The sequence below is a fragment of the Panthera tigris genome, chromosome D2, assembly GCF_018350195.1.
Source record: "Panthera tigris isolate Pti1 chromosome D2, P.tigris_Pti1_mat1.1, whole genome shotgun sequence".
NCBI classification, from domain to species: Eukaryota; Metazoa; Chordata; class Mammalia; order Carnivora; family Felidae; genus Panthera; species Panthera tigris.
In genome coordinates, this window is record NC_056670.1 from 8160158 (window position 1) to 8186018 (window position 25861).

The following is a 25861-nucleotide window of genomic DNA, read 5'->3' on the forward strand; positions in this document are numbered from 1 at the left end:
AACTGGGTCCTGTGTTCAGGGTATCACATGGCAGGAATGGCATTGCCGACCAGGTAAGAATCTCATGAGGCTCCAGGTGCTCTTCCAGACTTACGTGACTACTGGCAGAATCCATGTCCCTGGGGCTGTGGTACTTAGGGCGACTGAGTCTTCAAGATCAGCAGGGGAAGATCTCACTCTTTGAAAGGTTTCGCCTGATTAGGTCAGGCCCACCCTGGAAAAACGTTCTTTGGATTAATTCAATGCCGACTGGTTAGATCTCTTACTATATCTGGAAAACCACCTCATCCTTGCCATGTGACATAACATCAACATGGGAGTAGTATTCCATCACCTTTGCTATGTACCTTTGATTAGAAGTCAGTTACAGGTCCATCCACACTCAAGGGTTACACAAACCCATGGATACCCAACCGCAGGGGCCACAGGGCTGTCACAGTTCCCCTTCCAGAGCTAGTAAAGCTAAGCTTAGGCCCAGACTGACTCCAGGTGTAGAAGTCCATGGCTCCAGGGTCCATGCTGTTAACTCTTATGACCTTTCTCCCTTTGAAGAAAGTAAGAAAACACCCAGGGGCGCCTGGGTGGCTCAGTCAGCTAAGTTCAACTCTTGACTTCAGCTCAGGTCACGATCTCACGGTTCATGAGTTCGAGCTCTGTGTTGGGCTCTGTGCCGAGAGAGCGGAAACTGCTTGGGATCCTCTCTCCCTCTCTCTCTCTCTCTCTTTGCCCCTCCCCTGCGTGCACGTGCGTTCTCTCTCTCTTTCTCTCAAAAATAAATAAACGTTAAAAAGAAAAAAGAAAAGAAAACACTCAGAAGACACGCCGGGTACTCCGCAATAACTCTCTTCACACCCCCACTTTTAGAGGTCTGTTTTAAGAGAAACCATAACCACCTGCAGTTTGTAAGTTCAGGAAGAGACTTCCAAAGTCTCTCCAAACACTCAGGTTATATAAGTCATTTCGATTTGTTTATATTCTGAGCCAGAAATAACCCTGGGGTTTGAGATTTGAGACTCGAATTCTCAAAAAATAACCGGGGCTCTGCTTTTTGTCTTTGAAACAGACGAAGTGATTGAGAAGAAACCGTCAGCACCTGCCTTCTATAGACCGGACAGCATGGATCAGCCATTTACTGTGAATTCTCTGGTAGGTAATGCCCACCGATAGCTTACAGATGGTCTGAAAACCCAAAAAGAAGAACAGAAACATAGCGAATGTGAAATGAGTCACAATTACTTCAAGAAGTTTTGTACTTGTCGCTTTTCATCCATCTGTGTGGTCCTCGCCTTTGAGGAAGTGACTAATAAAGCCATCTTTGCTGGAACTAAAAATAATGCCTTGGTCCACAAAACTGTGAAATTTTAATTTCTCTGGTTAGACTCCAAGAGCGTGGTCCTTCAGCAGAACACCGGGGAAGGAGAACTACAGAGTTGACTTTGTAGGAGGGACCTCAGCTTCTTTCCAGATAAAAATGGGAAGCTTGCCTTGTGTGGTAGGGACCCAGGGAAACATTCTGTGTGTAACACGTAGACACTGCTTTGGAATCCTGCGTAAATGGCTGCGTACTTGGAACTTCCTTCTTCTCACGTTTCCCCTCACAACCCAACACCGTAGGCACCTTCTCCAGGTGCATCTTGGAAAGAACAAGATGGCGGAGAGGAAGTAACAGGGGCCCTGGGATCACAGAGGCATAGTCTGTGTCCCAGATCGTTCTCTGGGTGAGAATGTAGGCACATTATATAATCTCCATGGCCCCGTTTTTGTACTTTGTGCCTTTCGACAATTGGGAACAATATTTTTAACGTTCCCAGCCTGTCACGAGGGCTTGATAAAGGGGAGCCGTTAGGACCGTCCCCCTTCTCCTGACGAGCCTCCCACCCCGCTCACCGCAGCCCTGTGGCCCCGTGGACAGCACTAACAGCCACAGTGGACCGAGCGCCTGACATCTGCAAAGCTTTAGCCCCAGAACACAGAGAAAGGCAGGGCCTGGTTCTTGCTCCAAAACAGGTTGGGACCCAAGTCCTCTTTGCCAAGGTCGCCCTCACAGGTGCTCAGCTGCTCGGACAGGGCGAGGAGCAGAGAACTGTAGGAACTTCTTCACTTTCCGACCCCGTGTGGTCCGGGCACCGTGGGGGAATCGAGGCGGCCCCCCTCATCCTTTTCGAGGATCTTGTGTGTTTTCTACAACATTATGTAGAAATGATTAAAATGTTAGTGGACGTCTCAGTGTAAAAATGAACAGCGAGGCGTTTTTCAGCTGGGGATTTTGCGTTTTCATCCAAGAACCCCACACGCAAACCCAACGTTACAGGTTGACGAAGGTGCCCGGCTCTTCCCGGTTTACTTCCGAAATCAGTTTTGCATTTGGGAAGAACAGGACCATTCAGTAGAGGAAAAGTAAATCGTATTTTTACTTTCAGGGGAAAAGATAGTCTAGGTATAATCACATTGCAGCTTTTTCTCTGTTTCTCCTTTCTTTGGTACATTTATTGATTATCGTCTGTGCCGCAAGGAATACGCTCCATTCTAGGCAGCCAGGCTGGATGGACAATGATTCTTGCCCCTCCAGGAGTTCCCAAGGAACTGAAAACAGTATCCACAAATAATTATAATTCAGCGTGGACTCTATAGTAATAAAAAGTGGACAAATTACTTTTGCACGTACAAGAGGCTGGAAACCCCCTTTGGAAAGCGCGCTAATTTCCACAGATTTTTCTTTCTCCCCATCATGTTCTGATGTCACCGAAGCCTTTATCTGTGGTCGAATGGTGACATTTTCCTTTAGTGCTGCTGAGCACTGCACTGAGCGTGGTGGCTGTGCTGCTGGACTTCTCACCTAGTGACAAGATGGCACCCTAGTCAGGCACCTGAGGCTTGGCCTCCACAGGCCTCTGAGGAGCGGAAGCCTCTGACAGCTTCTCTGAAATTAGAAAGTCTTTTTTTTTTTAATGTTTGTTTATTTTTTGAGAGAGAGACAGAGCATGAGCGGGGGAGGGGCAGAGAGAGAGAGGGAGACACAGAATCGGAAGCAGGCTCCAGGCTCCGAGCGGTCAGCACAGAGCCCGACGCGGGGTTCGAACCCACAGACCACGAGATCATGACCCGAGCCGAAGTCGGACGCTTAACCGACTGAGCCACCCAGATGCCCCTGAAATTAGAAAGTCTTTTCAGAAATGAGAATGGCACCACAGGGTTTGGCTAGAAGGAAGTGTGCCTTAATTTAAGGTGAAGTCTCTTAGGAAGGGCTGAGTTCACTCACACCTGTCTGATCTCAGAATCCTGGGCCACTTGAGAGTAGATTTAAGGTGCCATTGTCACAAATCTGGTGTCCCAGGTTTTCTTCATAACTTGGACCCAAAGACAGGCTGTGGGAGGCTGATAAGTCTTATTTCTTCTGTTCTTTTTTTTTTTTTAATGTCTATTTATTTATCTTGAGGGAGGTGGGGCAGAGAGAGAGAGAGAGAAGGAGGGAGAGAGACAGTCCCAAGCAGGCTCTGCACTATCGGCCCGAAGTCTGACGCACAGCTCAAGCTCACAAACTGTGAGATCATGACCTGAGCTGAAATCAAGAGTCGGACACTAAGCCGAATGAGCCACCCAGGCGCCCCTGTCCCTTCTGTTCTAAATTGACCTGGGCACCCAGTCCCGGGAGACCTTCAGGGCAGAGACGCCCAGGCCCTGAGAGTTTTCTCAGGGAGAAGGAAACAGAGAGAACGTGTTTGTGCTTCTCAGGCTGGTTATAGAGCATACTTTCTAGAAGAATGATTCCAGGTCCCTTCAAAACTGCCACCAAAACAGACCTCAGGCCATTGCAAGACCTGCAGACGTCCGATTCATTGCACCCTGTCCTTGAACCTTGGCTCCGTAACGCACAGCCAGACGGAAACCGTGTCTACCTCGATTACTCGTTTAGCTGTCCACATACCTTTTCATCACGTGCTCTGCCCAGACTGTAGTCCACCGACCCTCGACTGACGGAGGCAGACTTGGAGACCTAATTCTGCTCTGGGCTAATTCCATTAAAAAAAAACCAAACCTCTCTTCAACTGTGTCCTTCAAGGACAGCAGTACAATACTTTCTTTCCAAAGTAACTAATACAAAAATCTGCAACGGCCATAAATTCATTTATAGGCTATGATTTTCATACAGGCATGTCATTAGATTCTTTCCATTCTTTCTTTCAATTCTTTCCTGAACTATTTTTTTGTGGTTTGCTTTTACTGTCCCGCCGGATGCATTATCTTGACCATCCTTTCCTAAAATGATTTTTAAAGACCTGCAGACAAATTTTATTGCATAAGGCACTATTCATGACACAGAGGTTGGGAACTGCATATAAGTAGCATTGGAACAAGGCTTACGATCATTGCATTTTTAAGAATTTGTCACATACACTTGTCGCACAAAGGCTTCGCTTTTGTTGTATCGTTAACTCTTTTTAAAAAAAAATTTTTTAATGTTTATTTATTTTTGAGAAGAGAGAGACAGAGCATGAGGGGGGGAGGAGAGAGAAAGAGGGAGACACAGAATCCGAAGCGGACTCCAGGCTCTGAGCCGTCAGCACAGAGCCCGACATGATCTCACGAACCGTGAGATCATGACCTGAGCCGAAGTCGGACGCTTAACCAACTGAGCCACCCAGGCACCCCGTTGTATCGTTAACTCTTACGGAACGTTCTCCTTGGGTACTGACGTCAGGTACTTAGTACAGAAGATACATCCAGAATCGCAGTCCTATTCATTTCTTACCATAACCAGAGATTCAAATTTTGCTTTGCAGAGAAAGCTAGCTGCCATGCCTGACCACACGGATGTTTCCCTCAGCCCGGAAGAGCGAGTCCGTGCCCTGAGCAAGCTTGGCTGTAATATCACCATCACGGAAGATATCACCCCCGCCGCTACTTTAGATCCGGAGTGGAGTTGGAAAGGATGGCTTCGGTGTATATGGAAGAAGGAAATTTGGAAAATGCCTTTGTCCTTTATAATAAATTTATAACGTAAGTCTTTAGTTTCAGAGGCCTTCAACATGAGAAAAGTGGGGACATGTTCACAAGCTGTTTTGGTGAGACGGTTTGGACGCCGGGAATATTTTCCCATTCAGACCAGTTTTGCAATCTCCAAAAGCGTTACGTGTCCAGGCTTTTAAGTCAGGAAGGAATGTATTCAAACGCGTCCCCACACCATTTCTGAGGCTCGGGATGGAGTGAGGTTCGGCGACAGGAGATACCTTCTCTACAGGCCAGTGCAGTGACCTGCGTATCTTTCTCTTTGACACTTCTCACAAAAGAAATGTCTTGTTTTATGCCATTCTCCCCCACAGGGATGTGTTTTGCGCGAGTAGGAGCCAGATTGTAGCTCTGTCTACGGTGCCTAGAACATGCCATTAACAGGTTTTTTTTTTTTTTTAACGTTTATTTATTTTTGAGAGACAGAAAGAAAGCATGAGCAGGGGAGAAGCAGACAGAGAGGGAGATGCAGAATCGGAAGCAGGCTCCAGGCTCCGAGCCATCAGCACAGAGCCCGACGTGGGGCTCGAACCCACGAACCGTGAGATCGTGACCTGAGCCGAAGTCGCACGCTTAATCCACTGAGCCACCCAGGCGCCCTGCCGTTAACAGTTTTAAAGTTTGATTGGATGGGTTGCGACTGGGGGGATAAGTTGGCAGTTATATGAAGGATCTGATTCAGGGATAGAAAGGAACAGTCAGTTTCACATTGTAGTTTGTTTTGTTTTGTTTTGTTTTTTTAAGCAATGGAGAGAGCTTCAGCAAATATGGAGCCTACCTGGCTCAGAGCAGAGCTATTCTTTTTTTTTTTTTTTTTTAAGTTTATTTATTTTGAGAGAGGGAGCATGTGCACGAACAGGGGAGGAGCAGAGAGAGGGAGAGAGAGAATCCCAAATCCCAACCAGACTCCTCGCTGCTAGTGCGAAGCCTAATGTGGGGCTCAGTTCATGGATCTCGACATCACGACCAGAGCCACAATCAAGTCAGAGGCTTAACCGACTGAGCCACCCAGGTGCCTCTAGCGTGAATATTTTTTTTACAAAAGCAATTTATGTAGTTGTGTAATAACGTTCTGGATAAAAGAGCTTCCAGAACGTTGAGTGGAAGTGGCCGCCTCGGAACAGCCGTGTAGAAAACAGCATCGTTCCTGTTAGACACTTTTTAGTAATGTGTCCCAGCTTAAGAATTAACAGAAGTGAGGTCTGGAGTTTCCTCCCTCATTTGCCCGTTTACTGGTGGGAGGATCTGTTACCAGTAACTGTTCAATCTAAGCTGAAACTCGTACTTTTATTTTAACTGAAACTCACATGTTGGTTGATTTCACTAGTTCCATTGGGGACTTAACCCGAGGACCTCTGAGAAGTTGGTGGTTCGCAACGCTCAGCCTGCTGGGGAAGACCGTTAGTTTCTAGAGAGCCAACCAATGAATGTGAAATTGGAGGCCACCAGGCATCATGGATAGTGCACGTGTTCCAAAAGTCTTAATTTCTGAACTCTAAGTTACTGATCGGTAATATTTCTTGTTTTGCCTTCTCCTTGCGTGTTTGTACACATTTCTGTGGAAACGTTAAGTGTGGTAAAACCAAAAAGCCACTATACTGAGTCATCAGAGTGTGTGAATTCCCTTCTGTTATTAACCACGAGACAACCTGTAATTCAGTTGTCCTGTGCGGGCCTCAGTTCCTTATCTACAAATGGAAGACTTACGGGCAGAAATCTCTAAGCTCTCTTCAACTCTAAACATTTGTGACTTTATTCTGTTTATAAAGCTTTAGGCAACTAACACTTTACACTCTTTAAGTCGTAATTTTCTTATTCAAAGAGATGAGAGTTATGGGCGCCCGGGTGGCTCAGTTGGTTAAGCGTCCAACTTCGGCTCAGGTCATGATCTTGCAGTCGTGGGTTCGAGCCCTGCATCTGGCTCTGTGCTGACAGCTCGGAGCCTGGAGCCTGCTTCGGATTCTGTCTCCCTGTCTGCCCCTTTCTCTGTGTCTCTCTCTCTCTGAAAAATAAACATTAAAAAAAAAAAAGAAATGAGAGTTATTTTACCATTCCACTGTCGCCCGTAGGCAGCATGACGAAGGCAAGCAGGTGTGATCTGTAAGGAGGAGAACGCCAATAATGATAAGGTATCATATATTAGCTGATCAAAAATAGTGTTTATAGCCCACCATGATCCATCAAGGAAGGACTATTTCTTTATTTAACAAATATTTATTGAGCACACATTATGAGCTGGACCCTATTCTACCAGTAGGGATACATCAGTAAGAAAAAAAAAAACACACACCCAAAATTCCCTGCCCTTGTGAAACAAAATGTTCGTTTACCCTGAAAGTGATGCATCTGGTTTGCTCTTGGGATTTCCCTTTACGTCCACTGTCCCTTGTTCCTCAAGAAGGTGATGAATAATGAACTCCTAGTGAGCACCTCCTAATCCACTAGGGATTCTGGCTGTTATTTCTCTTAGTTGTGACTTTTCAGTGAAGAATTTTTGCTCAGCAGACACCACGGCACTACGGATTCATCAGTGGTCCTTTGAGTCTTTTTCAGGGGTGAGAAGAGATTACATTGATCTTTTCAGACTCTTAACGTTCTTCCACGACCCTCTGTATTGCCAGCCCCACAAGTGAGTAAGGTGGCGCTGTGGCGGGATTGAGCACCCCGCACCTCGAGAAGGACCAATGTGACACGGTCCGTCAGGGAGCAACCTCACCCTCGTAACCTCAGTGCTCCGTCCGCTGAGCTTACCGCCCTGTAATGCCAAAATCATAGGTTCGTGTCCGCCTTTGGTGAAAAGGCTGATGGAAAGGATGTTGGGTAATAATAATGTAATAAACATGTCCATTTGGAAAAGGAGTTTCTTTCTCATACTAGAAACCACTGCCCACCTGCTTCTTCTGTTATATCATGCTAAGGATGTGCTTTGTCTTTTTCTAGCTTGTTTGTAGAAAAGCTTCCCAGCCATCGAGATTACCAGCAGTGTGCGGTACCTGAAAAACAGGATATTATGAAGGTATCGTGGGGTCGATTCTCCCCTGAGGGATCAAATGCTCCCCGAGTCTCCGTTATTGATCTGCCCCTACCTCCTTTCCTCCTTCGTCGCATCCTCTTGAGAGCTTGAGCACAGAAAATTCCATTAACCAAGATGTTTCGATTTCTTCTTGGACCTTTAATCATCGTTACTGAGCCAGTGTGGGATGTCTAATTGAAACTGGGAGGCGGGGGGAGAAAAGATCAAGAATGTGTTCAATTTGCCTTGTGGCGTGAGGAGGAATTATTCACTGTTCTTCCCAGAGACTGTCGGAAAGCGTGTCCAATTCCCCAGATTTGTTTCAGCGTCATCTTGACTGGTTTTGAGTATCCCATATAGTCCCGAACCCCAAAACTGTTTGAAAATCAGTGCTGATTGTTAAGGCGGCCACAAAGTTCTAGCTATTTTCTTCTTGTAGGATTAGCCTAAGGGCATAATAAAGTGTTTGTGGATAGCCTGAAATATTCTCAAGGAAAAGGAGAGAGTTGTTGAAAAGTTATTTATTTACCATCAACATTTGCAACTGATATATCAAGCTTCAAACAATTTTAGCTGGAGAATATATCCTTTTAAATAACACGTTTTTAATGTTTCTCCTTTGCCTTAAGTAGTTTGGTTGAACTTACATGGAGAAAGATGAAACCGTATATACAAAGCCAATCACAGCCTGGAATTTTAAATAACTCTCAGAAGATACTTGACCATATAATAGAAGAAAGGCTCTCTTACCAGTTACATCTGGCCTGAGGTGGCCTGTAAGAACCCAGATTTTGTCAAACGACCATCTATATTTTTTAAAATCTCTATACACACTTCTCCGAAGGGGCCCTCATTGCCATACCTTATGTAGCATTTCTCTCAATCCTTTTCCTCTTTCAACCTCAGACGATTCTACAGGGGACCCAAGGGCCCAGCCACCAAGCTGAGCCTTTTGCTCTAATTTAGTGTTATTCTTATTTTTGCTTATAGGAAAAAATTCTCCAAAAGCACATACGTTTTCTTTGTGTATGCTTGTTGAATAAATGGATGGATGGATGGATGGATGGATGGATGACAGGAAATTAAAAGAAAAGACATTTTAGTGGGACAGCCTGGCCAGAGTTAGATTCGGATTCTAGTAATAATGGGGCCACCAGCTAGCTGCATGATACTGGAGAAGACTTCTCGTCTCTGTAGGCCTTTGTTCCCTCATCTCTGAAAAGGAGGGTGGTGCTTGGGCTAAATCAGATTTCCCGGATTTTCCGGCCACTAAGAATCACTGAGAAGTTGTTTGAGGTCCAGACTCCCCAACCCTGCCCCGAAACACGTTGATTCGCGGAAACCGGGCGTAGGCCTGGGAATCTGTATTTGTACACGAAGCGCCCCAGTTGCCTGTTACGGTCTGTCAAGCCCAGCGGCCCCTCCCTACCATGCTGTCCAGTGTCTTAATCCTGATGCCGCACTGTTTGCCTGCTGTGTGGTGTGCAGTCACAAACCCACCACGTAAACACGGGGTACCTAACTCCACAGAACCCTTGTCCACCTAGTCGAGTCAACAGAGGCTCTTACAAAAGGGATAAGCCTTTCCATTTCCTACTGAAAAGTTGTGTTTTGGAGCCACGGCAAAGAGAAGTTTCTGTTTCCGCCATCGTCTTTGGTTACTTGTGTCTTGATTTCTAATACGCATACCAGCTGTTTTTCTTTCTCAGCTGATGATCTGAAAGACTGTACTGAGAATCCCACTAATCAATATGTATATATATATTTTTAAAAGAAACTGAAGGAGATTGCATTCCCAAGGACAGATGAATTGAAAAAGGACCTTTTAAAGAAATATAACGTAGAATACCAAGAATATTTGCAAAGCAAAGTAAGTTCAATTGGTACATTTATTTCGCGACTGTTTTCTGTGCAACTATTTTTTGAATTTCATTTTCATGTGGGTGTTTCAAATGTCATGTGCCTTTCAATTAAAAATTAAAGATACAGGGCTGTAAAGCCAATAACAAATTCATGTTGATATGCAGGTTAAGCATTTGCACCAAAGATGTGGTATTTTTATTTCCTTACAACTCTAATAATGTTGAGAATGACTTAGAATATGGATTTCTTATGGTGATTTAAATACAGCTTTTTGACCAACTCTTGCCAGTGGAACCTGGAGGCAGATGACCACTTTTTGGTGATGAACGGAGCCAGTAGGAGGTAGGGAAAACAGTGTACAGTTTCTGATTATTCTGATCTAGATTATTCTGATCTAATTATGTAGGCCTTGGAAATGTAAATTCGATTCTTGAATATTACAGTCAATATTGCACTAAGATAGATGAATAGCTAACCATATGAACGAAATATAGTCGTATCACCGATGGACGGTGGCTTCTGGATCATTATTACGTAAAGAGAGATCATGATAATGATGTCTAAGAGGTTGAAAGGCACTGGAAGAAGAAATTGACCAGTCCGTAGGGCCTCAAGTTCAAAGCTTGAATTCTTCCTGTTTTTAACGTTGTTATAAAGGTGGCGTTGCTTTTTTTTTGTTGGATTGTGTGTTTATGTGCTTTGGGATTGTCGCTTGTACTGACTTGCGCTTCAGTTCAATGTCACGAACTCGGCACATGGTCGCAGAATGTCTCTGCTTCCTGGGGGCATAGCCAGGTTTGAGTGCTGAGCTTCCACTAAATGACAGCGGGAATGTTGAAATCTGAAATGTTGAAACTCCTCAAGTGTGCATATTGATGATTTGACTGGAACTATGAAAGATAAGAATGATTTGGGGGACCCAGACAAAGCAACAGCAAAGGAGAGAAAAGCCCAATCCGGTCTTCCTTCACGTCAACGATGCATGTGGTTGCCCCCTCAGCATCTCCCAGGGAGGAAAGGCCTGGTCTGCCTCTGATGATAGCAGTTATATCACAGGCCACAACAGTGTCCCAAAGTAGATGTCATGTGGCAATCTCTGTGGAGACCGAGGGGCAGCCTTTATGCCTAGGAGAGAGAGAGAGAGAGAGAGAGATGGGTTTACCCATCAGTAAACCCTCACTGTAGGCAGCCCTGGAATCATCCAGAAGCTTGTTAGAAATGGGAATCTCGGCCCCTGGCCCACAGCTGCCAAATTGGAATCAGCCCTCATAACAAAACCCCGGGTGATTCGTGTGTACCCCAAGTGCTGTTGGAAGCTGTGTGCCCCACCCCACCCCTACCAAAGTTAGTTGGTTTTCTTTTTGTTTTTGTTTTTTTTATATACATAATTTTTTAAAAGTAATCTCTACCCCAGTGTGGGGCTGGAGCTCACCACTGAGATCAAAAGTCGTGTGCTCTACTGACTGAGCCAGCCAGGCAGCCGGCAAAGTTAATTTTTTTTTTTTATGTTTATTTATTTTTGAGAGAGAGATCCAGTGTGAGCAGGGGAGGGGCAGAGAGAGAGGGAGACGCAGAATCCGAAGCGGGCTCCAGGCTCTGAGCCGTCAGCACAGAGCCCGACGCGGGGCTCGAGCCCACGAACCGTGAGATCATGACCTGAGCTGAGGTCGGACGCTTAATCAACTGAGCCACCCAAGCATCCCCAAAGTTAGTTTTTATCAAAATCATTTGAGGAACTTATTAAAGATTTGTATTCTCTGACCTAATAATGCCTGGATTTTTTTTTTTTTTTCTTTTTTGAGACTAGGGAACCTGGGATTCATCATCTTAACAAAATTCCCCATTCGTTCTGATAGAGATGGCTGGACCGTTTCCTAGTGACTCCCCTTTCTCCAAAAAGCCCCAGTGGGAAGAGTTCTCGAGTCAGAGGCAAAAACTTCTACGGCAGGGACTGTCCAGTAGAACTTCCTCTGATGATAGACACGTTCTGTGTGGCGCTGTTATGGGAGCCTCTAGCCACGTGGTGCTGAAAAGGTGGCCGGCGTGACGGAGGAACTAAATTTCCGATTTCATTGCATATAACTTAATTTAGATTTAAGTAGTCCATGTGGCCAGTGGCTGTGATTTTGGACGGTGCGGTCTTGGGTGATGTGACCATTTCTGAGATATTTTGCTTTGGTCCGTCGGGCCACGCCAACCATCCTGCCCTTGATTTCCTAATTCTTTTTAAAAGCGCGGGGTATGGAGGGAACTTGACTGCCCACCTCTGGTAAAACGCGGGTGGCTTTGGGACTGCCCCCTTGGCCAACGTAAGGGGCCTCGGCCGTGGTGGTTGACATTTTCCTTGCTGTCGCGTGAGTGTCCCCGTGGGCGGACCGCGGCCTCTGTGTCTCTGCGTCTGCTAGAAGCCTGCAAGTGTCCAGTCCCGCTTCGAGGCGGCTGCCTTGGAAACTAACCTCTTCTTGCGGCCGCCACGTTTTTTTTTCAGAACAAGTACGACGCCGAGATTCTCAAACGACTGGAGCATCAGAGCCTGATCGAGGCCGAGAGGAAGCGGGTGGCTCGGATGCGCCAGCAGCAGCTGGAGTCGGAGCAGTTCCTGTTTTTCGAAGACCAGCTCAAGAAGCAGGAACTGGCCCGCGGGCAGATGCGCAGCCCGGAGCCCCCCGCGCTGTCCGAGCAGATCGACGGCAGCGCCGCGTCCTGCCTGTGCCCGCGCCACAGCCCTTCCCTGCTGCACGTCTCCGTGGACCAGCCTGGCAAAAGCGACGCGGCCAATTCCGCCAGCCACTCGCCCCCCGTCAACAGGGCTCTGAAGCCCGCGGCCACTCTGAGCGCCGTGCAGAGTAAGTGATGAAACGCATCCCCGCGAGACATGGCTTCTCTTCCGCTGGAGCCGCGGCCCCTAACTGCTGGGAGGTGCTCCTCCTTTCTCTCTTTTTTAAATTGTTTAAAATGTTTATTTATTTTGGAGTGAGAGAGAGACAGAGCGTGAGCAGGGAGACATAGAGTCCCAAGCAGGCTCCAGGCTCCGAGCCGTCAGCACAGAGCCCGACGCGGGGCTCGAACCCACGAACCGTGAGATCGTGACCTGAGCTGAAGTCGGACACTTAACCGACCGAGCCACCCAGGCGCCCCCCTCTTTTCATCATCCAGTGGGATAGGGCCCCCACACAATGCGGTATGAAGGGTGCCACCTGGCTCTTCCTGTCCGTAACCTTAAAATTTGCCCGCCCGGATAGAACAGCACGCTGTAATCAACAGGACTGTATCTGGTCATGGTATAGAGATTTGAAATGAGAAGAATTCCAAGCATTTATTTTTCTTTCATGCATTTTAGCCAAGAAACACATGAATGTTAAAGGTAAATACTTACACCGGAGAGGGAAGAAGATGCTAAGAAAATCGTTTGCTTAAAAATGTAAACATAAATGTTATGGGGCGCCTGGGTGGCTCAGTCGGTTAAGCGTCTGACTCTCGACTTCAACTCAGGTTGTGATCTTGCATTTATGAGATCAAGCCCCACATCGGACTCTGTGCTGATGGCACAGAGCCTGCTTAGGATTCTCTCTCTCTCTCTCTCTCTCTCTGCCCCTCCCCTGCTTGCTCTCTATCTCTCAAAATAAATAAAAATAAACTTTAAAAAAACCTGCATTTTAAAAAATGTAGGGGCACATGGGTGGCTCAGTAGTGAAGCGTCTGACTTTAGCTCAGGTCATGATCTCGTGGTCCACAGGTTTGTGCCCCACATCAGTGCTATAGCTTAGACCCTGGAGCCTGCTTTGGATTTTGTGTCTTCCTCTCTCTCTGCCCCTCCCCAGCTTGTGCTCTGTCTCTCTCTCTCTCTCTGTCTCTCTCTCTCTCTCAAAAATAAATAAAAGCATTAAAAAATACAAATACAAATGTAAATGTACATGTTTAGCATGTCCCTGCCCAGGAGGCTCTCCGGCACGCAGGTCGTTACCCTCCAGATGGATTATAAGCTTCTGCCAACAGTTGCTTCTGCTTGGTGCCCCTCCGTCGGCACTGGCAAGCTCCCAAACCAAATGGGGTAGATTTTCCCCACAGACACTGTCGGACTGCAGTCTGCGTTTCCATTTATTTTAAAAGAGTTACGATAGGCAACTATTTAATAAGTTACCCTATCACTAATTAGTTCTGAAAACAGTGCTTTTACTTAACGATCACCAACTTTCACGAAGCTCTCAGAAACATACGGAAGACACAGGAAAGAGTATCTATCCTATGCCTGATGGTCCGTGAGATCCATTCGCTGCAGCCTGTGCAGGTGAAGGTATATTTGCTTGGTACCTCCAAAAGCCTCACACATCTATGCAGACAGTTGATCTGGGGCACAAAGATGGAAAAATGCTTGCACCTTCCCACTTGTTCACAAAATAATTTAGATGCAAAGTGGAATTTTACCTTCCTTCTGGTCAATGTGTACTTTTAAGAGTTTAAAAATAAAACATAGGAAGTGGAACACCTGATAATTTCACAATATATATACATACACACACACACACACACACACACTTTATATATATGGTGGAATTATATATATATATATATATATATATATATATATATATGTATATATACATATATATATATAGTTTATTTTGAGAGAGACAGAGTGAGTTGGGGAGAGGGAGAGAGAGAATCCCAATCAGGCTCTGTACTGTCAGCGCAGAGCCCCATGCGGGGCTCGAACTCGTGAACCGTGAGCTCACGACCCGAGCCGAAATCAAGAGTCGAATGCTTAACTGACTGAGCCTCTCAAGGCACCCCTCATTTTTTATATTTATATCGCCCGGTAGTTGCTTGCCAAAAATAGCTCTGATGGATGGGATGGAAGATCTGGTTTTTTTTAGCTTTTTCTGCCTTTTCTGTTTCTTAGATTTAGTGGTTGAAGGACTGCGCTGTGTAGTTTTATCCAGAGACCTCTGCCACAAATTTCTGCTGCTGGCAGAATCTAATACAGTGAGAGGAGTAGAAACGTGTGGAATACTCTGTGGAAAACTGGTATGGTCTTTGTTTCATATCTTTCTGCCCAAGATACACGTTCAGTAGTAATGGCTTTCTTGCGATAAGCAGAACAGAATAAAAGCATCCTAAGAGCTGCAAAAATTATGAAATTATCTTTACCTGGATTAATGACACAAGACTACTGTCATTATGAATGCAATGAATCCTGGGAAATGGATTGCAAAATTTCAGGGATACCGTACAAGCTGGTCGTGAAGAATGAATGAAACCACATATTAAACCTTTGTTTAGAAAAATGATGGATTACAGGTCTTACAATTTCCAAAACCATCTAGTTTTCTAAACCAGAGTTCCATTGCAACGGTTAGTTTCACATGTATTTATGTAATTAACTCTAGCGGGTTTGGTGGGTGACATCTTGCCACCCTTTTCAGACACATGTGGAATAAAATGAGGGTTTCAGACGGTAGTCTCAGGAAGCTGAAATCTTACAGCACAGGTCCCATTTACATACGGAAGATTTCATCCGAAATATGCGATGAAACGACAATGTCAAAACAAGGAGGACAGAAGAGAGAATGTGCATAAGCCTCACTTGCCTACTTGCAAGAAGGCTGAATAATGTTTCGTTGAAAGTGCCCTTCGTAGAGTCATTTGGATACCAGTTTTCAATTCTGGGTCCAGGCACATTTTCTGTCCTGCGCATTCACCTTGGGAACTGCTGCTTAGTTGAATAATACGCTTTAGTCGACACGCGTTCTCCTACCGTATTCCAGTTCTACGTCTTCACTTTTCCTCCGGGAGAGACGAAGCACAGACAACAAGCACAAGAGCACGGCCTGCCGCGGTCTCCCCACAGCCACCTTGTTTGCCCTTGGGGTGGGGGGCGGGGACTGTGGACGCTTCCTCTTCAAGACCATATGCTGTACCTAGTTTGATGGATTGACTGATTCTTCATTCATTCTTCATCGGGAGACATGTGCTGAGTACCTGCGTTTGGCAGACGCTGGGCTTGGTGTTGGCATTTGCAGCCTAGAGCAGCCACAGTCTTTGCCTGTGACTCTCACATGGTGTCTATGAAGAATCAGACAGGTGACTAGTTATCGGTGGGGCCGGTGCTCTCCCTGGAAGTGGAGGGCATCATGGCCGTGTGTGACTGGGAAACTGACCTTGTCTGGGAAGGCCAAGAAGGGTTTCCCTGAGAAGTGACGTTTACGCCAGGCCTGAAGATAATACATAAAGTTAGCCATGAAAGGCGGGAGGGGGGATGGAGGGAGGAGTTACGATCCAGGCCGAAGGAACAGAGCCCCGTCAGGGCAGAGAGAAAGGGGTCCTCAGGGAGGAGCGGGCACCCACTTTCAGCATGACATCTCCCGCCTGAGGATCGTACCCGCTCTTCTCAGCCTTTTTCCTTCAACCCTTACCTTTTACCTGAAGGGAGTGGTTTGTTTTGCCTTTTTCTTTTTCTGAATGCAAATCCAGAACAGTACCTTAATTATGGGCAATCCCCGTGAGTAGCCCCAGTAGCAGAAGAAAATTAGGTCTGGAAGTGAAATTAAACATAATTAATAAAATAAAAACAAGACCATCAACCTCCACACGCCTTAGAAACGTCCTTCGGTAAAACCACAAAAGCACTTAGTCTCCCGCATCAACCTGCTGCTGTTTTGTTCTGCATTTTTTCCACGGCAAATGTAATACATCAAGGCATTATTTATTAACTAAGCCATCGTGGACCAGCCTGGGATGCTAAGAACTCCTATTTATTATACATCTTCCATTGTGAACATAGGTTTTGAATTCCAGAGAGCTGATTCTCAAGTTTTTGGCAAAGAATCCGTTTTTAAGAGGGAGGCTTTGATTTTGAGTGTCGATGGGTTGGGAGGTTGCAGGTGGTGGGACGGATGCTCTCTAGTCTTTTTCTTTTTTTTTTTAAATATTTTTATTTATTTTTGAGAGAGACCGAGCGTGAACGGGAGAGGGGCAGAGAGAGAGGGAGACACAGAATCCAAAGCAGGCTCCAGGCTCTGAGCTGTCAGCACACAGGCCGACATGGGGCTTGAAGTCATGAGCCGTGAGATCATGACCTGAGCCAAAGTCGGACGCTTAACCGACTGAGCCAACCGGGTGGCCCGGACGCTCTCTAGTCTTACAGCAAATCACTGTATTTCCATTTCAGGTTGTGGGTTTTTGTTTTTTGTTTTTTTGGTTTTTTTCCCTTTCAGATGCTTGATATCCTTTGTGCCAATTGTTTTCTAGACGCATAATGAATTTACTATCACCCATGTGATTGTGCCAAAGCAGTCTGCGGGGCCGGACTACTGTGACGTGGAGAATGTGGAAGATTTATTCAGCGTTCAGGACCAACACGGCCTCCTCACGCTCGGATGGATCCACGTACGTGCGACCTTTTTTCAGCTACAGCTTCTGCTCAGTTTTCTGTGGGGTGCTGCTTGCCTCCTTGAGGACATGTAGCTTCCTTCAAATAGCTTCTTATTTGTAATTTTTTTCAAGTGTAACAAATGTCCTGTAATAAATGACTTGCTTTGATGACTTTTGTATGGCCTAATGGAGACCTAGTCAGAGTTTTCATTAATCTTGACTACACCGTTACTGTTCTCTCTGCCTGTGCCATGGGTCAAAAGTAGATTATTTTAAGAAGATTCCTCAAAAGTAGTTCTTTCAAACAGATGTTTGTAAACGTCCGATAGGGACTGTACATTCTTTCGCATCTCCCTTACAGGCCAAGGATGAATTTATCGCTGCATAAACAGCCATGGTGGGGCCGAATATATTGGGTTCGAACCTCCACCAGGCCATCATAGAATCAAGAAAGGGCTTACGAATGAAAAGATTTGAGTGTAAATCTCGGCTCTGCTAAGAATTCTTTACAGAAATGTTGGCAAATGAAGCAATCTGGACATCAGCTTTTATCATCCATAGAACAGATGTCATAATAATTGACTCCATGATAATTGTCTGTGTTAGAATGAGATAACGTCAGTGAATTTTGAAGCACATGTTTCTAGGAACTCAGATAATTGTAGCCGTTGGTTTTGGTGACAGTGCTCTACTTTTCCTCTCCATGGTTTAATCTGTCTGGGGGGACACTTTTCTATTCAGTCTTATACATTTGGACCTGGGGTAAGGACAACTCATCCCGTGATAGTGGGAATGAGATATGGCCAAGATTTTCAGGGCACATCCAAGAGCCCCGAAAGAGATATTAATGACCTCTTTGTACAGATTTTTCAACATTTTTATTTATTTTTAAGAGGCAGAGAGAGAGACAGAGAGAGAGAGAGAGAGGAGGGGGGAGGGGCAGAGAGAGGGAGACGCAGAATCTGAAACAGGCTCAGAGCCCAACTCGGGGCTCGAACCCACCAACCATGAGATCATGACCCGAACTGAAGTCGGACGCTTAACCGAGTGAGCCACCCAGGCGCCCCAATTAGTGACCATTTTTTATTTTACTTGACTTTCAAGGATGCACTGAGTAGGGGCAGGACACATACTTAGATCCCTCACCACACACACACACAAAATCACCAAGCACTTGGTGCTATGTAATTTCAGAGGGTGCAGGAGACTTTAGTCCCAGCTCTGCCTAGAGGTTACTACGTTCTCTTAGTCTCCTCCTTGTTTCTAGGGACCCTCAATGACCAGGCAGGGCTAGTGAGTGCCCTGTCTCCCTCACTGGATTCGTGTGAGACATAAGTAAGACACCAAGTGTGAGAGCCCTTTGAAAAATAAAACCGCCTCCCAAATGAAAGAAATTATTTCTAATGAAGAGTTTGCAAAACTTTCCCAAATATGTCTATTTGATTGATTTAACAGTAAGTAGTGTGCCTTCCTGTGTGCTTAGAAATTGCTGAATTTTAAAAAAATGTTTATTTATCTTTGAGAGGGGAGAAGGGGCAGAGAGAGAGGGGGACAAAGGATCCGAAGCGGGGTCCCCGCTGTCAGCACAGAGCCCGATGGGGGGGGGGGCTCAAACTCACTAACCATGAGACCATGACCTGAGCCAAAGTCAGACACTTAACTGACTGAGTCTTCCAGGTGCCCCTAGAAATTGCTGAATTTTCAAGGCGCTGTTCAGTTTAATGTGATTTTCTGCGACAGGAATGCATTTTAAAGCAAAATAAATTGTAGCAAAGAAATTCTAACATAAACTGAGAAGGAATGACAGTCCATTATATTATACTTACATTGAAGAGTCAATGTTAGTTACTCTTACAAAACATTTGCCAAATTAAAAAACCGGTTTTCCCCGTATGACCTGTGTATATAGTGTAGGCAATAAGGAAGTTACATCATTTAGATTATGGATTTGGCCAAATTTTAGAAATCCAGGATTTTGCTTTTTGTTTATTTATTTCTCCATGTCAAGTCATTGAAGTCCCATGAAAACGTGTTTAAAACCTATTCCTAAATTGTAATGGCTTGAAATGACGTTTTGTGATTTTTATTGACCTAATGGTGGCAACAGGTTCCAGAGCTAGTCATGGGAAAGAAGGCCTGAATCAGAATCAGATAGGGCTGGATTCAGATGTAGCCTTCCCACCTTGACTGGCTCTGTGAACTTCTGCACGTTATTTACTCTTCTTCTTAGCTCAGTCTCCTCATCTGTAAAATGGGGATAATAACAGCACTTGTCCCATGTTGTTGTAAGAGTCGAAGGAGATAATATGTGGGAAGTGGCTCGTTCAGTGCCTGGCACGTTGTCGAGTTGCAGTGAATGGCATCGGCAGCCATTGTCACGGTCATGGTTTATGGTCATGGTCATTTTGATTTCCATAGAGGGGGTAGGGTGGGAGCACCATTCTCCCGTGGGAGAGCTGCTATTATCAGAGTAGAAGTGATTCTCTTGGCAGAAATGAGGGGCTCAGGACGCTCGTGGTGTGCGTTGAGTGTGCAAATAAATGGACAGGCTGCGTGATTTGTCTGTTTGACAGTCTGTTTGCTTCTCTGCAGCACTAGAGTCCCTCTGAGTGACTCTTGCTTCCTCGCCAAGGCATGGACGGTTCTGCGTAGTGACAGGAGGTTTGCACTGAATCAGATTAACAGGCAGTTAGACCCCCTCTACTCAGACCCTCTCTAAAGATTTGGGTTTTAAAAACCAGGATAATTGCCAGTCTTCTGTTGACCTACGTCTTTATAGACTAAAACCAAGGGTAACTTTTTCCTCGCAGAACACATATCTTCTGTAAATAGATTTCGATGGATTCTACCTTCATTCTATTAATTCTATAAAGTGAAGTGGAAATGAGTTGTAAAATTTTGCATTTCTTTAGCGGACCGTAGTTACGTGGAAAGGCCATGAAGCGATTTTTATCGGCCCATGGCCTTCAGTTAACAATGACAATATTAAAAGAAACAACAACAGCAATAATACGGCAACAAAAACAGCTAATGATTTTGATTCCTTTCCATGCGGTAGGCACTGTTCTAAGAACTTCACATGGATTGTCCCATTTAATTTTAATGTAGCAACCCCATGAAGAAAATGATTATTGTTCTCATTTTACAGCTGGCGAAGTGGGCACGGGGGGTTAAGTAATCTTCTCAGTGTCATATAGGCAGTGAGGGTTGGGACCAGGACCCAGGCGGTCCATGCCAGGGACCTCGGTTTCCTGATTAAAATGGTCACTTTCCTTTTTCAAGGGGAATTGGGGTTGACTGTGCATCAGCCATGGCCTGAGCCCACATCAATACAGGTGCATGTATTTTCATACTCAAGTGTGAACCTCTGATTTGTCTCTCCTAAACACACGTTTGTATAGAGCCCCAAACCTGCAAGATACTTCTTTGGGTTTATAACCTCCCCTTCCTTCTTATCATATGGGGTATTTACTTGCTGTGAAAGATTAGTTCCAAACCCCTTCAACAACTTGCAGAGTTCCATTCTCCCATTTGTAGGGAATGATGCATCCACGAAAAGATACACAGCAAAATGTGGGAAATTCATTGAAAACTTGCTTTTGTGTCCATAGTTTTGCATAAAGTATCTGTGAGTTTCCAATCACAGCTCTGTTCCTGACCAGCTGTGTGACCACGGGCAAGTTACTTAAAGGAGACTTGGGATCCCTGTGTGTAAAATTGATATAATAGTAAAACTATCCCCTAGCTTCATTATCATGATTTAATGAGAATCTCTCTCTCTCTCTCTCTCTCTTTTTTTTTTTTTTAGTTTTTATACGTACTGTGTTAGCTAACACACACTGTAGTCTTGGCTTCAGGAGTAGATTCCCGTGATTCATCACTTACATAAAACTCCCAGTGCTCATCCCAACAAGTGCCCTCCTCAATGCCCATCACCCACCTCCCCACCTCCCCAACCCCCATCCCCCATCAACCATCAACCCTCAGTTTGTTCCATGTGAGTCTCTTATGGTTTGCCTCCCTCTCTGTTTTTATCTTATTTTTCCTTCCCTTACCTTTTGTTCATCTGTCGTGTTTCTCAAATTCCACATATGAGTGAAGTCATGTGATATTTATCTTTCTGTCTTATTTCACTTAGCATAATACATTCTAGTTCCTTCCATGTTGTTGCAAATGGCAAGACTTCATTCTTTTTCATCACCGAGTAGTATTCCATTGTGTGTGTGTGTGTGTGTGTGTGTGTGTGTGTGTCTGAGTGGGTGTATATACCATATATATAGAGAGACTACTATATATATATATATATATATATATATATATATATATATATATATATTTCCATAAAAGTAGAAATATCTGCCACCTGTAATTTCCTCCCATGGGGCCTCCGTTTTCCACCCTGGTCTCACACGACAGTTCAGCTGCCTCTTCCCCATTGTAGTCCAGCAGGTGCGTGGAGTTGTGTGTGTGTATATATATATATATATATATATATATATATATACATATATATATACACGTTAATTTCCGGTTCTGTCTTTTCCAATAAGCAGAAAGTACATGAACACTTCCAAAAGCCTCTTCTGCAAGTCTTGGTCATCCCAAAGATGCACAAAAGGAAGGGTGATGTCAGTGACCCATTTTCTAAAATCCTTATTTAATTAATGATGGATTACTCACTGGAGTTTTCTCTGAGCACGGGCTATGGTCTTGGCTAAGACTCCACTCCTCCAGTGTGATTGTCCTCTTTTCTTTTTATAGACACATCCGACCCAAACTGCGTTCTTGTCCAGTGTTGACCTTCACACTCACTGTTCCTATCAGCTCATGTTGCCAGAGGCCATCGCCATTGTTTGCTCACCGAAGCATAAAGAGTAAGTGCGCCGATCCATGGGGTCCAAGTAAGGCTTTTGCCTGGGGCTGCTGGTGGCGCTTAGATAGGCAGACGCACCGTGCCCTTGGGAAAAAGAGATTGGTGCCAGCCAGCTCCCTTTATACCTGTAGCTCTGCTGTCTCTTCCTCTCTAAGGTCCTTTCCGTAGTAGAATCACTGGCTCTATTTAGTGACGACATTATTCCGGGTCGCCTTGTGAGATCTTACTTCCACTGTATCGTCTCCTGTTGAAAGACAATTTCCAGCCTTAGCTGAATTACCTCCAAAGCCTTTCTAGGTTTGGGAGACAGTGGTTATTGTCGAATGATTATGAGCAGAGGAGTCAGACAGACTTCGAGTGGAATCCCGGCTCCACACTCACGTGGTGTGTGTCTCGCGGGATACGTGACCGCTCTGAGCCTTGGTCTGTTTATCCTTGACACCTGCCCAGCGGGACTGACGTGAAGAAGCGGCTACGTGGCAGTCGGCGTAAAGGGCTTGGCACAGTGACTGGCACCGTAGCTAGCGCTCGACAAGTATTTGCTGTTTCTATAAACAGTATTCACGTTATTAGAAAAAGTAGAAATATCCGCCACCTGTAATTTCCTCCCATGGGGTGTCAGTTTTCCACTCCGGTCTCACACGACAGTTCAGCTGCCTGTTCCCCATTCTAGCCCAGCAGGTGCATGGAGTTGGCGTTGGCCCCCTGGGGGTTTCTCTCTGGGCCAGTTATTGCAAAATCGGCTCAAACTATCTCTGTGGACTTCCTGGTTTTGTGGTTTCTGTCTCCGTCCCGTTTTGAGGAAAATGTATCCTTGGGCCATTCAAACAAAGCCCCCGGAAAGCCAAATGATCCTTAACTTTTGTACATTTGTTCCCACCCTGGAACAGCACGGGGATCTTCAGGCTGACCAACGCCGGCATGCTCGAGGTTTCCGCCTGTAAAAAGAAGGGCTTTCATCCACACACCAAGGACCCCAGGCTGTTCAGTGTGAGTAGGCTGTGTTGACTATTTTTTTCATGTTTTATTTTTGAGAGAGGGAGGGAGGGAGAGAAACTGTGAGCAGGGGAGGGGCAGAGAGGGAAGGAGACACAGAATCTGAAGCAGGCTCCAGGCTCCGAGCTGTCAGCACAGAGCCCGACGTGGGGCTCAAATTCACGAACCGTGTGATCATGACCTGTGCCGAAGTCAGACGCTCAACCAACTGAGCCAGTCGGGTGCCCCTGTGTTGACTATTTTTTACAGATACTTGTTTTTCACCTCTTCCTTTCTTTTTTTAAGGAGAGAAACAGTAGGAGTATGATATGGATAAAACACCGTACTGCTTAGTTTGTTGTTTTCTTATCCCGAAAATTAATCTTTGTAGGTACTTCTGGTTTCTTTGCACTATTAATTTATTTACGAGAGAATGCCAGTATTTCTATAGCAGAGTTGATATGCCTAAAGTTACTTTTCCATTTGTGCATGGAAATAGAGTTTTCCTCAGACTCCTTACAATTAAAGAAAATGATGCTAAATGTCTTATGAATTATTTCTGCTCGATGTGGCCACATTAATTTTTTCATAATGGTTCAATGAAAACTGTAATCGTAATTCTTTTTAAAAAATTTTTTTAATGTTGGTTTACTTTTGAGAGAGAGAGAGAGAGAGAGAGAGCACGAGCAGGGGAGGGGCAGAGAGAGAGGGAGACAGATTCTGAAGCAGGCTCCAGTCTCTCAGCTGTCAGCACAGAGCCCAGTGCGGGGCTCGAACCCACGAACTGTGAGATCATGACCGGAACCCAAGTCAGACGCTTAACCGACCGTGCCACCCAGGGGCCCCCGTAATCATACCTGCTGATTGGCTTGGATTTAGCCCAAAAGAAATATTATTTGACTCCATCTTTCCTCCTAACTGCTTGCGGGCTGGTTCCCTGGCTGGAAGGTCAGAGAAACATTATTTTGAAGTTAGAATCTACTTAAAATGAAAACTACTTGGCAACCTTCGTAAATCCGTTCGTGCCAGAAATGAATGAACATGATTCTGTCCGTTCTGATCGGGAATCTTTTCAAAATTGGGAACATTTTTATATCAGGGAACTCCTATCCCCTCTCTGACGAGAACCGTGTTAATTAAACCTTATGACGTAAAACCAATTTCTTCTTACCTAGATATGCAAACATGTGTTGGTAAAAGACATAAAAATAACCATGCTGGATCTAAGGTGACGTGTTCTGAAGATTAGTACCGTCAACACCAGACATCTACCCATGGACGTGTGGTTGCCGAATTTTCTTAAGATGTTTCCTGAAGTGACTGATATTTTATATTTATACGTTTTAGATCAGAAAGTTTGATATTTATTGCTCCTGCACATTTTGAAGTTCTCTTTTTGAGTTGCCCTGTCTCCGGAGAGGTCACAGTGCTTTTACGTCGGTACCTGTGAATGTACTCAAATACCATGACCAGATAATAAATCGTGCTGCAAACAACAATATGTCCAGTATTTGTAGAGGTCTCTGCGCATGTTTTCAGATCTTTAGCTGTTTCGCTGTATTCTTTAACTCGCTCCTGAAACATGTGATTCCAAACAAGAAATTCTGAGTGCCAGGCGGTCCGCAAGACAGGCCATCCGGTTCTGCAGTCATTCCCCCCGGCGGAAAAAGATGAGCAGTTTTCACGTGCGAGAAGAAACATGCCCGCAGGCGGTAGAGCCGTCTTTCGTTCAAAGTCAGCAAGTCCGGCTCAGAGATCCGTCTGCGGGGGTCCTAACGGACGAGACCAGAACGGTGAGCTCAGGGAGCAGGTGTCCGAGGGCTTGAGGTAGCAGACGATTCATTAACTTGATTTAGGTGACTGAACGCAGAAACGCTTGAGAGAAGAATAGAAAAAAAGAATCAGATTAAAGTGGACGGCTTGTTACCGTGAAAGTCAACGGGGGTGATGGGGAGGAGAAATGAAGTGTAGGAAATACCTGATAATTTTCAGCCGAAAAGAATAAATAAGAGAATAATTTGGAAAGCACGCTTGCAATGAAAAGTATCTGCATATAAATCAAGGCATGGGAAATTGGAAGAAAAATCTCTTTAGACTGAATAAGGTAACAACTACGATGTTATGGTGTAATCAGGCTTGGGTTGGGATTTGTGACTGGTACCTAGATAATAAAAACATTTACCTGGATCAAAAGATAGGGATGAAATACAAGGAATAGGCGGCTTGTGTGCTATGTAGGCAAATTGAGTTAGTGGGAAAAACCTAAGAATGGAAACAATTGTGGAGACAGAGTGTAACCTTATTGAGAGGTAGAACATTTGAAGAGGTAATTAAGGTGAGTTGAGGCCACTAGAAGGCCCTAATCCGATATGGCTGGTGTCCTGATGTGAAGAAGAGATTAGGACAGGGACCCAGAGGGAAGACCAGGGGAGGACACAGGGACCAGACAGCCCCCCACAGGGAAGGATGCTTCCGAAGAAACCGAAAGTGCCAATGCCCTGATCTTAAACTTCCAGCCTCCAGAGCTGTGAGAAAATGAATTTCTGTCCCTTACACTACTCAACCTGTGGTATTTTATTATGGCAGTCAAGCAAACTAATACAGCACTCGATAAATGTTTACTGAAGTTGTTTGTTTTCTTTTTTCTCACAGACGGAATTGAAAATGACTTTCTTTGTTGTCATGCAGAAATGACTCTCTTGTCCCTAGACCTTGTCAATTATAGACAAGCAAGGCAGGATGTCTGTGGGTTATTCTCC

General features: G+C 45.1%; 1 protein-coding gene across 1 annotated transcript in view; it reads left to right on the forward strand.

The window, feature by feature from the left end:
• The window catches only part of STAMBPL1 (STAM binding protein like 1), a 46928-nt gene extending 22296 nt beyond the window's left edge, over positions 1-24632 (forward strand). The window contains 11 exon segments of the mRNA XM_042960565.1: positions 1064-1146; positions 4782-4887; positions 4890-4998; positions 7948-8023; positions 9795-9890; positions 12372-12729; positions 14784-14908; positions 17132-17269; positions 22016-22128; positions 23018-23117; positions 24278-24632. Of these exon segments, the coding sequence (XP_042816499.1) occupies positions 1117-1146; positions 4782-4887; positions 4890-4998; positions 7948-8023; positions 9795-9890; positions 12372-12729; positions 14784-14908; positions 17132-17269; positions 22016-22128; positions 23018-23117; positions 24278-24334 (1308 nt within the window). The 5' untranslated portion in view covers positions 1064-1116 and the 3' untranslated portion in view covers positions 24335-24632.
• The last annotated feature ends 1229 nt before the right edge of the window (positions 24633-25861 follow it).